The sequence below is a fragment of the Xenia sp. Carnegie-2017 genome, unplaced genomic scaffold (assembly GCF_021976095.1).
Source record: "Xenia sp. Carnegie-2017 unplaced genomic scaffold, XeniaSp_v1 HiC_scaffold_13, whole genome shotgun sequence".
Taxonomy (NCBI): Eukaryota; Metazoa; Cnidaria; class Anthozoa; order Malacalcyonacea; family Xeniidae; genus Xenia; species Xenia sp. Carnegie-2017.
Window position 1 is genome coordinate 8,712,139 of NW_025813436.1, and position 15,109 is coordinate 8,727,247.

A 15,109-nucleotide genomic window follows, 5' to 3' on the forward strand; every position below is an offset into this window, starting at 1 on the left:
CTGAACTCATATATAATACCTGGACTAATCTGAGTTGAACTGATATTGGGTTAAAAAGAATAGCTACAACTGTATTAAAATTCGTTTTGCATGCATAAAATCTGAAAGTTTCTTCTACTCTTTCAGATAATTCAATAGTGCGTACTTTGCTCCTTATTGATCATTAAGATCTTCGGGATCTTTTGGAAAATTTATGTGACAACTTCACAAATCATCAAATCACTGACGGACGACTTCTAGATATATAAATAAACACTTTGCAGCGTTTACTTTTCCGGAGAAATGTTTAAATAATAGGTTCTTTTTTACGCCCAAGTTCCCTCTCTTCAGACAGGTGATAGAGACTTTGAAATGACAGACTGGCGCACCATGGTTTCATCATGTGTTAGTTAAGGTCGTAAGTTGATTTAAAAATCTTTGGAAACAGAGATATCTTAAAAATACATTAAACACAGTAAACATAATCGACTTTCGCTAAACGGCATTTAAATCCATGTATGATAACATCAAAGAAAGACATCAAAGGAAGACTGTTGTAATGAGAAGCACAAGTATCTTCGTTTTATCGTTTCAACAACTGAACATAAATTAAGATGTCACTACCTTTGTGGAAGATAACAGCTGTCTTTCGTTGGTCTTTTAGGTGGCCAAACGTTTTCTAAATAGCCAATTAAGTTGGAAAGAGATTCAGCGTTGCATTAACATTTTCAAAAGTATTTTCTGGTTTTGAGCACCGTTTATAAAGTGTGTTATCTGTTTTAATGGCAATGTCGATTGTTTTACTCACATACTAACCATTTTTATGTTTTTATTCGTTTTCCATCTTTGATACACAACAAGAAATGAAAAAAATACAAAACAGAAACAAGAAAATACAAAACAGAAACAAAATGCAACAGGGAATTATTACCATGATGATTTTTCTATCAGGATTGTATAAAAGAGCTGAAGAAAACAAAAAATCACTAATGACAACTCTTTCACTACGCGTAGCAATAAAATATTTTGATTGAAATGTAGAACTTAAGATTGTGTTAATATTGAAAGAAAAAAAGCAAAGTTTGATATCTTCACATAAATTCATTCAGCCTAGTTCATTCAAGCTACAACAAAATAGTCTGCATTTTACAACACCAGAAAAAATCATTTTTCATCTATTATAGTTACAGGCTGTGGATGATAATCAATACTTTTACATTTTGTACAATTCAAAGTCGTTTTGTTGAAATAAGAATCTGCATTACACTCAAAAATGAAAAATGATTTCATTGATACAGTCAAGATGGTTGACTGTCCCATTTTCGGCTGTAACAGTACCATTGCGACAGGCAATGCAACCAATTTGACCATAGTGTGGTTGGTAAAAATTAACTGGACAGTATTCACATTGGTGGGTTTGAAATGAGTAGAATGAACCAGCAGAACAATCTGGAAAAAATACTAAAATTTTATTTTTTATTTACAATTACTTTGTGCGTGTTTTTTTGAGAGAGATTCTCTTACTTTGTATACAATCTTCGCTGTTTTTACTTGAAGTATTCAAGGTAATTCTTCCATTAGGACATTCAATACATTCAGTTTTTGCCATCTCAGGCTGATATGTATGAAGAGGACATTGTTTGCAAACTCCACTTCTTTTTTCAAAAAAAGATCCCATCGGGCAAGCTGTTTATTTAAAAATAAATTATTCAGTTACTTTCGTTTTCGTTCAGTTGAGAAGTCATAACAATGGAAGATACAACTGGACTGTCTTTATCCATAAGTTGTTGTACTTCTTGCACAAGGTATACTCAGAATATCAAAAATTACCTTTTACACATTCTTGTTCGCTAACTGCACCAACATTGATGGTGGTTTTACCATCATTACAGGTAAGACAACGAGTTTGTTTTGTGTGTGGTTGATATGTAGAGGTAGGACATTTTTCACATTTCTTACTTAGAAATGAAAAGAATGAACCAGTGGAACAATCTATAAAAAAGATTATTAAAAATGAAACGTTGATTGACAGTTGAAAGTTTACAACTGATTGTATTCAATATCTTCTTTCTTATATTTAAGTTAACGATGAACAAAATAAAAACTTTGAATTTAGAGACACAAAAAAGCCCTAGCAAGGAAAAGGAACACTTACTATAAGTATCATTAACAATGGCCAAGTTCGGTATTGTGTCACAGCTTCCAGGAGTAAAAGCAAGATTATCTAGAGCCATAAAATTGCCAAATTCTCTGACACTTTCAATGATTAACTATTTAAGTAAAAATGAATAAATTAGGTTTCACAAATTAACAATAGTTAAATAATTCGTACAGTGAATATGTCTAATTTACCAACCCTAGATAGACCCATGGTAAAATTAACTGTGATTTGACCTTTTTTCCACTTGTTTCCTTTATCACCACTTAATGACCACAGTAACAAGTATTTCTTGTACAAAAATTCTTGGTAAACATTCAATGCAATCCCAGAATGTCTGCCACGCATATAATACGAAAATGAAAAGCACGTGACAGAATCGTTGCGATAATTTCCTACCAACCAGGCTTTTTCTCCTACTAGACTGCCTCGTCTTTTTGAAAAGAGATATCGTCCTATAACACAGACAGAAACGTAAGATATACGTAAAGCTTACGTCATAAAAGATACAAAATGCAAAGTTTTCGATAAATCATTTCTCTAGGTTTCCCTGGTCGCCCGTTCAAATTTGCCATTTGTCTTTAAAATTGGCTAAACACAAAACAGAAATCTACGGTTTAAAATATTGTGAACATGACCCATTAAATATTTCTATAATGCTGCCCATTGGACATTAAATAGCCTTTAAATAGACGGAAAAATCAATTTATATATAGATCATTATAGAATAATTGCAGTAGCATCTTCTCACTTTAACGATGAAGATTTTGACAAGGATACTTGGATTATTGAACTTTTGAGTTTAGAATTTCTAAATTTCCTCGGATATGACCCTCTACTATATACTGCCTTCTTTAATAAATAATACTTTGTAAAAAATCGTGTGACTAGCATTGCAGCAAATGAATTCTTCACACGGTAAAGTCTTTTAAATTCTGTCCTATTTTCATATGTCAAGCTTTGCAAGTGAACTCAACTGTCAGATTGCAAAACAGACGCCTCCCTCTTTTATGTCCAACCTTTTAATACACAGCCCCACAAATTTCCTCAAAATCTAATAAACGTGAATTTGAGGTAATAATACCACGTGCTAGTTCTATATGCAATGCCTCTTTCCCATAAATTACTGTCAACTTACCACTGCTGGAGCCTGTAGCATCATAACGTGGTGCCCCAGATGGTAAGGATAATGAGCTTAGTTTCCAGTCAAAGTCATCATCACCTTGTACGTTGCTCCATGGACATACAGTCGTCCCCAATCCCTTTTGAAAATCACATCTTTCAACTAAACGAAAAAGAAATCAAAATTTCAAAAGCGTGTTAGGTAAAAAGATTTAAAACCACGGAGCCATCGTTTTTGATCTTACTCTTCATTAGTTTCAATGTAACATTATATTAAACACTCACAATGAATAATCGAAACCATTACCTTATTATTATTCAATTGCTTGTTGCGCTCAAATCTGCATGCAAACAAACATCAACATGAACTGGTTGGCTTATTACATCTATAAAATTTTATTCATTAGCAATAAAGTATAACTCACAATATCGAAAATTACCTTTTATACATTCTTGTTCACTAACTGCACCAACATTGATGGTGGTTTTACCATCATTACAGGTAAGACAACGATATGTAGAGGTAGGACATTTTTCACATTTCTTACTTAGAAATGAAAAGAATGAACCAATAGAACAATCTATAGAGAAGATTATTGAAACGTTTACTTTGACTGACAATTGAAATTTTCCTTTCCATATTATCTAAGTCAAATGTGAATAAAATAAAAAGTTTTAAACTTTCTAGACACATAAAGAAGCACTAACATAGAAAAATTACCGTAAGCATTAGTAGGAGTGGCGATCTTCGGTATTGTGTCACAGCTTCCAGGAGTAAAAGCAAGATTATCTAGAGCCATAAAATTGCCAAATTCTCTGACACTTTCAATGATTAACTATTTAAGTAAAAATGAATAAATTAGGTTTCATAAATTAACAATAGTTAAATAATTCGTACAGTGAAAATGTATAATTTACCAACCCTAGATAGACCCATGGTAAAATTAACTGTGATTTGACCTTTTTCCACTTATTTCCTTTATCACCATTTAATGACCACAGTAACTCAATGTATCCATTATAAAAATGTTCTAGATATATATTCAATGTCCCAAAATATCTGACATGTATGTAATACGAAAATAAAAAACACGTGACAGAGTCGTTGCGATAGTTTTCCATCAACCAGACTTTGCCTGGTAAAGGGTATTTTCCTTTAGAATAGAGATATCGTCCTATACATGAAAAAATATAAAATATTAGTAAAGAATGCTCATAATAAATAAAGAATGTGTATATTTGATAAACCGTTTGCTTGATGGTCCATACAAACAAGCCTCCTTGCACTTTTGAAACGTAAAACTTTTGCATAAACGTAAAATTCATCCCACTAAGTTTTCTTGCAAAGGTTTATGAGTATGAATCAAATGAAGTTTATTTAATTCAATAATTATATCTTGAATATAACGTGTTCTATAGTGATTTATTATAAAGTGTTACATTCAAACGTCTCTTTCTCATAAATTACTGTCAACTTACCACTACTGGAGCCTGTAGCATCATAACGTGGTGCCCCAGATGGTAAGGATAATGAGCTTAGTTTCCAGTCAAAGTCATCATCACCTTGTACGTTGCTCCATGGACATAAAGTCGTTCCCAATCCCTTTGAAAATCACAGCTTTCGACTAAACGAAAGTTAAAGTCTAATTTTGAGCAGCCATATTACGTGGAAATAGTATTTTTAATGGAACCATAGGGCCATAAAAAGAGGAGCATATTTTATCACCATGCCTTGCCTAAGGGCTCTTTGATTTTTTTTACACTAAATATCTATACATAATTGAACGTTCCATAGTCAGAAGATTGAAATCTGAAAGCATACGCATGCTCAAACACAAATTTTTAGATGAATCGAAATTGTTAGGCACCAGACCCCGAAAAGGTTAATTTAATCTGACATTTATCCTTCTCATACACAAATCGCTCATATTACCTTTGCAACTGCGTTCATTTGTTGCACCAACATTGATGGTAGTTTTACCATTATGACAAATAAGGCAACGAGTTTGATTGGAGTGTGGTTGATATGTAGAGATGGGACATTTTTCACATTTCTTACTTTGAAAATTAAAGAATGAACCAATGGAACAATCTATGAAGAAAATCATTGAAAATAAAACGTTGATTCATAACGAGTCCAGTTTTATAACGCTGTTTTCTACTTAAATATCGACGTCTTTATTTGAAATTTTAAATATACTGAATCTTTGCGTTCTTACATGATGTAAATTATAAACCACATTTGAAGTTTGAAAATCCTTCAGGAACATAAAAATTAGATATTCAATAAGCAAGAAAAGATTGGTAATAACATAATTTTGTTGAAGAACCGTAAACAAGCAAAACACTTAACCATAATGAAAACATAAACAAATACTTACTTGACGTATTAGTAGGAATGGCTATTTTGGCATTGTATCACAGATTCCTGGATGAAAAGTAAGATTGTCGAGAGCCGTGAAACTGTCATCCGAAGATCCCATAAGACCTTCTATGTACAACTTCAAATAAAAAATTAGTAAACTGTGACAGGTTGACAAAGTCATTTCAGTCCTATAAATTTGTCTAATTTACTAACCCTAGATAAACCCATGGTAAAATTAACTGTGATTTGACCTTTTTTCCACTCGTTTCCTTGATCACCATTTAATGACCACAGTAACTCGTTGTATTCATCATAAAAATATTCTTGGTAAATATTCAACATCGAATATTTAAGATTTGTGACATGTATGTAGTACGAAAATAAAAAACACATGACAGAGTCGTTGCGATAGTTTCCTACTAACCAGGATTTGCCTGGTAAACGATGTTTTCCCTCAGAATACAGGTATCGTCCTACAACATACAAAGAAATGAATGATATATGAAGAGCTTCCTTTCAATAAAGATTTGAAAGCGTATTTTGATAAATCATATTTTCGTGGTTTGCCCGACAAGACAATATGAATCAGCCTTGTTGCAGTTTTAAACGTCTTTATGCTACAGAACTTAGTGTTAAATTTCTGCATAAATCTACAATAAATCTTAAATGCCTGATTAAACTTATACAAATTCAGTCTTCCATTTTCGGTATAAAATTTAAGCCCATACGTTTTCACAACAAAGTAACAAGCACGATAACCATGTATTTCAGATAAGCAGTTTGCCTTCGGAAATTTCTATGTTTGAACACGAAGATCTAGAAGTCTATTTAAAATTTTTGAGTGAAAGCACTCAATGTATACGTTGCTTGATATGAAGTTAAGGAGTTGAAATGCTACCAACTTACCACTAATAGAGCCGGTGACGTCATAACGTGGTAAATATTTATATAAGTATTTTAGGTATCTTAAGTATGATGAACTGAGTTTCCAGTCAAAATCATCATTGCCTTGAACGTTTCGCCATGGACAAACTGTCGTTCCCAATCCTTTTTGAAAATCACATCTTTCGACTAAACGGTAATAAGAGTTGAAAAGTCATGTTACAAAGAAAAGTCTTTTAATCAAGGTCATGGAGCCGTTTCATGATCGCTTTAAGAAACGTCTAAACGTCAACACAAGTTCCATGAATAGAAATGTACCAAAATTTTCGCTACGACAGAAAAAAACTAAACAGACCAAGAACCCGAAAGAATTTTTTCATATCCAAACGCTAAAACGAGGGAAACATTTCATTACATCATTTTGTCTCAATTTCGTCGAAAAAAATATTCTCTAATCATTGCGTTTGACAAAAAAAAGATGCTATCTAATTGTGTCGATGCAAGATTCACGATGGGATATTAACCTCGTTTTGACGTTTGCATTTCAAATGTTGTTTTTTCACAGTAACTTCATTTCGTGTATTTCAATGCATGTGAAGAAAAAAGGATTTTTACACTGTCAAATATAAGATATGAACACAATATCAAATCTAGCAATGCAAACAAGGTGTACATTCTTTTCGTTCAACATGAACTGGTGCAAAGATTCAAGGAAAAAGCTGAAAATATTACAACTATAAAATTTCATTCCTTTTTAAAGTACAACTCACGAAATCAAGAATTACCTTTTATACATTCTTGTTCACTAACTGCACCAACATTGATGGTGGTTTTACCATCATTACAGGTAAGACAACGAGTTTGTTTTGTATGTGGTTGATATGTAGAGGTAGGACATTTTTCACATTTCTTACTTAGAAATGAAAAGAATGAACCAATAGAACAATCTACAGAGAAGATTATTGAAACGTTTACTTTGACTGACAATTAAAAGTTTCCTTTCCATATTATCTAAGTCAAATGTAAATAAAAAGTTTTAAACTTTCTAGACACATAAAGAAGCACTAACATAGAAAAAACTACCGTAAGCATTAGTAGGAGTGGCGATCTTCGGTATTGTGTCACAGCTTCCAGGAGTAAAAGCAAGATTCTCTAGAGCCATAAAATTGCCAAATTCGCTTACGCTTTCAATGATCAACTGTTAAATTAAAAACAAAAAGTAAAACTTGGCTTCACAACTTGACAAAAATTTAGTAAGTAGTTGACAAAGTCTTGACAGGTTGACAAAGTCATTTCAGTCGTATAAATTTCTCTAATTTACTAACCCTAGATAGACCCATGGTAAAATTAACAGTGACTTGACCTTTCTTCCACAGTCTTCTCTGGTATCTACCGAATGACCACAGTAACAGATTGTGTCCATTGTAAAAATATTCCTGATATATATTCAATATTAAATAGACAGAATGTCTGCCACGCATATAATAGGAAAATGAAAAGCACTTGACAGAATCGTTGCGATAATTTCCTACCAACCAGGCCTTTTCTCCAACTAGACTGCCTCGTCCTTTAGAAAAGAGATATCGTCCTATAACACATGAACAAATTTAAGATTTTTGTGGATAAAGCGTACCCTATAGCTAAGTAGTGTTTCTATCATCCATTCTATTGTAATTAAGATAGTTTTCCTTTTAGCGTCTCTTTCCCATAAATTACTGTCAACTTACCACTACTGGAGCCTGTAGCATCATAACGTGGTGCCCCAGATGGTAAGGATAATGAACTAAGTTTCCAGTCAAAGTCATCATCACCTTGTACGTTGCTCCATGGACATAAAGTCGTTCCCAATCCCTTTTGAAAATCACAGCTTTCGACTAAATAAGAAAATTTGTTTTTAAACAGCCATAATACGTTGAAAAAGTAATTTTAATGGTGGCCATGAAAGAGAAAATATGCCCTTTCTCAAAATTCTTATGATTTTATTTTTTAAAACAAATTTGAGTACATTTCAGTTTTCACTGTCTCAACTCCTACAAATTAACTCACGTTGTCATTAGAATTTATTATATATAGGTAAATATAAATACGCAGTACAATAAAAAATATGTCGAAAGTTTGTTACCTTGTGACAACATAGCCATTACTAACAGGAAAAATATCATTGAAAGTGAATTGCTAAAATAGAAAAAGAAGTAACATCATGTTAGACTAAAGTGAATGGCTTGAACCAGTGACGGACACTAGGACAAGGGTGTGGGGGCAGGGGAGGTAGTCTCGACTTTTTAGACTTGAAAGATTAAAAATCTTTCGCCAAATCCCACAAATCACCTACCTAATATAACTGTGACGTTTAATAATTACTATTTGATAGACTTCTGTACTGTACACACACCAGCGGATGCGTTAAACCTAGTGTGTAGGATTATTTGTAATTAGAAATCCTTAAATTAATTTACTAGAGATCAAATTTTAAAAGTATACCTACAGGCATGCTGTGAAATCACCCTTGATATCTCAAGCCATGAGGAAGGACCCCCGTAGGAAGACTGCGTCACTGATTATTCGGGTTGTGTTGTTCAAATCAAACTTTAAATTACTATAACTTTGTCTTAACTTTTATGGTGTGTTAACATGCATTTTATGACACTGGAGATAAGAAAACAGCATTGTTACATTGAGATCTTAATGACTGCATTTAACATATAAAGCATAATAAAATAATGAAGTCATTTAAACCATCTGTGATTTCAATTAATATCTTAATTATAGTAACGAGGGGAAATTTTGCTATAAAAATCAAACATGAAATGTCTAATACAATATTTTGTCGCTATCTACGCTTAGGTCCGTTTCAAACGTCGCATTTTACATGAGCGGATTGCATTAAAGACAAAAAAATGACATAAAACTCCTCATTATCTTTTGTATGAAATGCATTCGGCTCATGTAAAATGCATCGTTGGAAACGGAACTTAAACTAACAAAGTTTCCATTCGTCTTTCAACATCCACTTTTTCAAACTGTGTTTGAAGGCATCAATAAAACGCCTGTGGTTCAAAATAACAATAATGTAAGTTAATTTATATGTATGCACAATTTTTGTAATTTAGACTCGAATCAGTAAAAATACGAGGGAACCAAAACCGTGAAACTTGCAAAATCTTCTCACCCCAGTAGCACAACAATGGATTACATGTCGAAGTGGATTGACTTTTTTAATCCAGAAAAGTTAAATTAAACTTCAAACGGTCGGTAATACTGTGAACTTATGCAGTGTCTGGTATGAAACTTGGCCTCAGCAGAGACAAATATTTCATTCATGTAAACTACATTCTTCTTTAAAACATCGTCGACACCAACGTACAGGAAAAACACACAACCACCACATTATATAAACACAATATTGATGAGCAAAAACGTCAACTCTGACATAGAGCACACTAACCTGGTGATTGTCGTATCTTTCCATTTGTAGCTTCTCATCATAATCAGGCTCCTTTATTCTTCTTCACTTCTCTCTGTCAGCAACTTTACTTAGTTTAATAGGCTCAAAATTCTTCCACTAAATTTTTAAGGTATTCAACCAACACGAAGCATTGCATAATTTAACAGCAATAAATACCAATTCCCACCAACTGTTTCGAAAATTCTTTTGAAACATTGATCGAAGATCAAGGCACCGAAAATGCTAATTTTAGAAGGAAGAATATCGTTGAATGAGGGGGAGGGGGTGGGCTGGGATGGAGGTTGAAACATGGAATGACCCTGAACGGCCATACGTAGAATCTGTAAAACGAAGGACGTAAAGAACAACTAAAAAATGAAAACTTTAATATTTGGTTTTTTAGTTGAAATACAAACTACTATACAAGCACATTTTACAGATAGACAACGTTAACCGTGAAACATATAGTTATTACAGTAACAGGACAGCCAGTACTGACAACGATATTCAATCAAAAACCAGTCAATCGTTCTCAACCAAACTACATAAATTTACTCCATGTTCAGGTTACCTATTCAAACCAAGTCTAAGAAAACGATGTGGGGCCTACCACTTTGTACCTATTGTAAAAATCAAGTCAAAAAAAAATCAAATCAATGTGTATGAAATAAACGATGGTTAACAAAAAGATTTTGCCAGCCATCTTTCGGTTCGGCGTAATAAAACCAGGGTTGGCTCACTTAATTTTATATTTGTCTACATGATTTACGTATGTTTTTTTCCAACAAGTCAATATATTTAAGTTGTCATTTCGCGTGATTGTATTTTTCAATTATAATGAATAAAATCGCCACGGAAACGCCAACAGGAAACAACGGAAATGAACAACAACAAAAAAGTAAGAGTATGGATGCAGGAGAGAAACATTTACGTACGCTGTTTTAGCATATCGTAAAACTCAGCTTTTATACCATTGACTTTTGGGTAAAAATGAGCTGGTAAAAAAACAACATGAAAAATTTTAAATTAAACGGACTCAGACATGAATGAAAGCCATTTCCTTTGAAACACATACTATGTAAGTTTAATTCTTTATGTGTTTTGAGCATATATATAAAATATCGCTGCAGCAACGCCATTTATGAAACATTTGAGTAACGTAGCTCCTCATATTCAAAATAAAATCTAGACAGGACAAATAAGTCACTGTAAGAAATGCATGCATAAAGAGAGACCACAGAAACAGTTTTTTTACATCACAAGACTCGACAGTTTTAATACGATTACATCCGCACGTACTTTGCTTGTAAATAAGAAAAATACCAATGAAGTCAAGGTTAAAGAGGTAACCCCTCAAAAAAACCTCTACTCAATAAATACAGTATTTCAAATTCAAAACATCCCAGAAATTTTCACACAAAATGTCAACAATTTTTTTCGTAAACTAAATTTCTCGAATGATTAATTGTGCAACGAAGAATTTTTTCATCTATAACATGGATCTCTTAAATCCTTTAGGGCAAATACGCTCAGTCAAAACACTTAAAAATGTTGATTTTTCAAATAACTACCGGCTTAAAGGAAAACCTTCATTCCCAAAATATTTACGAATACAAAAAAAATATTACATTCCTCAAAAAAAATTAACATGAATCTATCATACATGAACATTTAGCAGAGAAAATATTAACATAGGGCACGGTTTTCCTCGCAACCTCTTCGACATTTTAATCTCACCAAATCAAAATATAGCATCTTTATAATATCTCAAACTATTCGTACATCATCCAATATTTGACACGTGATTGTAACTTAGCAACATCAAATGTCTTTATCCATTTTCATTTCTATGTAAACAGTCATTTGTATATAGTTGGTCATAATTTACACTTGTCAAAGTCTCAAACAAATGCTCGTTTTCATTCACTGCAAAATTCGCGCAAGTAAACTGGGAAGCTTTAAGAACGCTAACATGGACGTTTCAACAAAATGGATCACGTTAGAGAAAGCACTGGTTAGTTTGAATTATATTAGAAATCTTATGAAACATCATACATTTAAAAAGAACGTATTTTATATAATTTATCACCCTCGCCTACAATACATATAGAAGCGATGTGTATGTTCATGTACTTCACATTATAAATATGAAATCCAACAAAGAATAAAAAAATATTAAAAACTCCATAAACCATAAGAGCATCGTGCTATTTTCTACATGTTGAGCTTGTGATCAAATCTATCCACTCTAAGGATGATATCAGTAATTTAATTTTTTTTCTTTTCAAACGTTAAATACTTCATTTTAGGAGAGAATAAGTTGTTTCACTTGTTTGTACCATGCATACTCATGAGGAAGTCTAAAGGCTGCTGTCGTTCTCCGTTGTTCATTCATCACTAAATTCACTGACACACTTTTTTATATTTTAGCTAGTGTAAAAGCTATTTTCATTCTCAGTTATTCTTTTATCACTAGCTACACTGACTTACTTTCTGTTTATATGTTACATAGTTTTAGTTGGTTCATTAAATCGAAGTCGAAGACTACTTTTTTGTGTATCTTTGTACAACGTCAAAGTTACAATTCTACACTTAAACATAAAAACTACTTTACATTTTGCTACAGGAAGGTATACAAAAGAAGGACAAAGCTTTATATACACAGCTTTTATCTCTACAAAAAAGCGTACGAGAATTAAAGTCAGAGTTGAAAAAAGAGAGAACAGAATGCGAAGAAGCATATAAAGACCTGGAAAGAATGTCTGCCAATGACTTTGAAGATGATGTTTTTCTTGACAACAAATGTGTTGAAAACGAAAACAAATATTACCAAGAAAAATGGAAACACGATCGACAGGATTCGGGTATCTCCGTTAAAACACCTGAAAGCGATGTAAGCGTAACAACACCACCATCAACGCATAACTTCCAGCTATCTCTCTCCCAAACTAAAGACACTGTATCTTATCCACAATTCATTGATGAGACAGACAAAATCTCACACAACAAACAAATTTCTGACGTATCATCACAGCACAATAAGGAGGACTCAGGTGTAGTTCTCAATGAAGATGCATTAAAAGATTCCAAACTATTGTTGAATCTCGTCCGAAGCCCTGAAATGACAGAAAAACTACAAAACAGCACATTCAATGGTGTCAATCAAATAAAATGGATGAAAACACGAGATGGTGTCTTTAATCATCACAACACAACATTTTCAAAATTAAATGCAATTTACAGCGATCGTCACAACACAATGACTCAAGGACAACAGTCTGCGCGACAAGCATTGCATCGTCATAGCAACACATGGTGTCACAGTGACTTTACAAAAGAGGAAAAATTGCCAGGAAAAATTCAAAGTAGTAAAATTCAATTCTTAGAGATGCGATCACGATCTGGAAATGATTTTCTTATCAAAAGGCAACCGTTTCAAGTTTTAAAACCATACGAAGACGATGAAAACCAAAAAACAATTCATAGACATAGCAATTCTTGGTCACCAAAAGAATCTATTCACCATTCTACCAAAAATGAAGAACTCCCAAAAATTTCTTTTTTGCATTCCCACTTGCATTCGTGCCCCTACAATATCAATTGGGAACTTTTGCCGAAATTAAAAGAGAAAAATCGTGACAAAGACTTGATAACTTCATCAGTAAAGCAAGAAAAAAATGTCAACGTTAAAAGCAAACATTCCTACAATCCTGTTTTACATGTCCGCACAAACTCTTGTCCACAGACTGCTGTGACAAAATACGAAATGAAACCATTATCTCATATCCATGAACAAAGAAAACTTAAACAAATGCAAACTGATAAAAGTTTTGCTACAATTAGCAAGAACAAGAATCCAGTAAATCACATAAAACATTTCCACACAAGATCGTGGCCTCAGAAAGAAGATGAACGATTAACAAGTGCAAGATCGTGTCCTCAGAAAGAAAACGAAACATTAACACGTGCAAGATCGTGTCCTCAGAAAGAAAACGAAACATTAACACGTGCAAGATCGTGTCCTCAGAAAGAAAACGAAACATTAACACGTGCAAGATCGTGTCCTCAGAAAGAAAACGAAACATTAACATATTTTTTGCCTCAACATCGTGAAGATGATTCGTATATGAAGATGAAGAAGACAAACATCAATAATGGTCTTGAAAGCCCAAATGAAGATAATGATAGAAAACGATTCACAAGTATCAACAAACAGAAAGACTTCCAAACACAAAATCGTCATCAATTATCGAAAAATGAACCAACAGATTATAAAAATTTATACAAATTATTCCTTCTAAAGTAGCACACATAAACAGTTCCATACTTCAACAAGAAGCTAAAACGACCGTATCCAAGGAGTTTAATGGTGTATATAAAAGGATCTTAGCATCTGCTTCAGAAATGAACATACTCAATGAAAATTCTAAGCAAATGATAAAAAGGACAATCAGCTTAAACGAGGGACGTAACTACGAAGGAAATGATAAAATAAAATATCAAATTACAAATAGTGAGCGAAAGAAAGAGAAATCTCCCACAAGCACGAATGAAAAATCGATAATTTTCTCATCACCAAGAAACCACATACGTCACAATACCACACCTAGATACGACTACAAACGAGAGCGTCGTCACTCGATGTACTCCCTTCACGCACCGTCAAAGTCCTGGGATGGATGTTATCAAATGATTACAAAACATACCATTGACAAGTCAACTAGTCAAATATCCTTAGTTTAGACTATGGGATAAAGCTTACACATAAATACAACTTGCAAACAATAGTAAACGAGAAGTTTTCTAAGAATTATATATATATATATAGATATAGTTTTAAATTGTTATAATATTTAAAAGAAATCTTGTAAGATGGCTTTCTCATTTAACTACAGCATGAGAAAACTCTATTTCTTATTTGCCAATTTTATGTTGTATAGTTAACGGAGAAATGTTGATAAAAGCCAAATATATTATTGTTTCGGATGATATAATTTTTTATCACTTAGTTCCCATTCTTACATCAGTAAACAATCATTAATCTAATATATTTCAACGACGTAAATTTTTCAATAGATTTGATTGAAAAGACATTTTCTATTCAATAAACTCATCTTAGGATTAGATTTACTAGGAGTGACGTAACCACGGCCTTATA

At 32.8% G+C, this 15,109-nt stretch overlaps 2 protein-coding genes across 6 annotated transcripts; one reads left to right on the top strand and one right to left on the bottom strand.

The window, feature by feature from the left end:
* Positions 1–978: 978 nt before the first annotated feature.
* On the bottom strand, positions 979–10,195 carry LOC124457963 (MAM and LDL-receptor class A domain-containing protein 1-like). Of its 5 annotated transcripts, none has more exons than XM_047008106.1 (12): positions 9,952–10,187; positions 8,629–8,681; positions 8,234–8,380; positions 7,832–8,094; positions 3,981–4,095; positions 3,700–3,840; positions 3,276–3,422; positions 2,336–2,592; positions 2,135–2,249; positions 1,810–1,971; positions 1,504–1,665; positions 979–1,440 (listed from the first exon to the last, which is right to left on the bottom strand). In XM_047008106.1, the coding sequence occupies exons 1-12, from the start codon at positions 9,990–9,992 to the stop codon at positions 1,247–1,249; spliced, it is 1,797 nt and encodes a 598-aa protein (XP_046864062.1). In that variant the 5' UTR covers positions 9,993–10,187; the 3' UTR covers positions 979–1,246. The 5 variants fall into 5 exon arrangements, 4 of the variants coding, with proteins under 4 accessions (XP_046864062.1, XP_046864053.1, XP_046864058.1 ...); XM_047008097.1 differs by lacking the exons at positions 3,700–3,840; positions 3,981–4,095 and adding exons at positions 7,292–7,453; positions 7,590–7,704; XM_047008102.1 differs by lacking the exons at positions 3,700–3,840; positions 3,981–4,095 and adding exons at positions 7,292–7,453; positions 7,590–7,704 and having other exon boundaries at positions 979–1,428; positions 9,952–10,184.
* Positions 10,196–11,808: 1,613 nt separating this feature from the next.
* Positions 11,809–15,099, top strand: LOC124448847. Its single transcript, XM_046999828.1, has 2 exons — positions 11,809–11,965; positions 12,578–15,099. Exons 1-2 carry the CDS (start codon positions 11,861–11,863, stop codon positions 14,255–14,257), a joined length of 1,785 nt encoding a protein of 594 aa, XP_046855784.1. The 5' UTR covers positions 11,809–11,860; the 3' UTR covers positions 14,258–15,099.
* Positions 15,100–15,109: the final 10 nt, after the last annotated feature.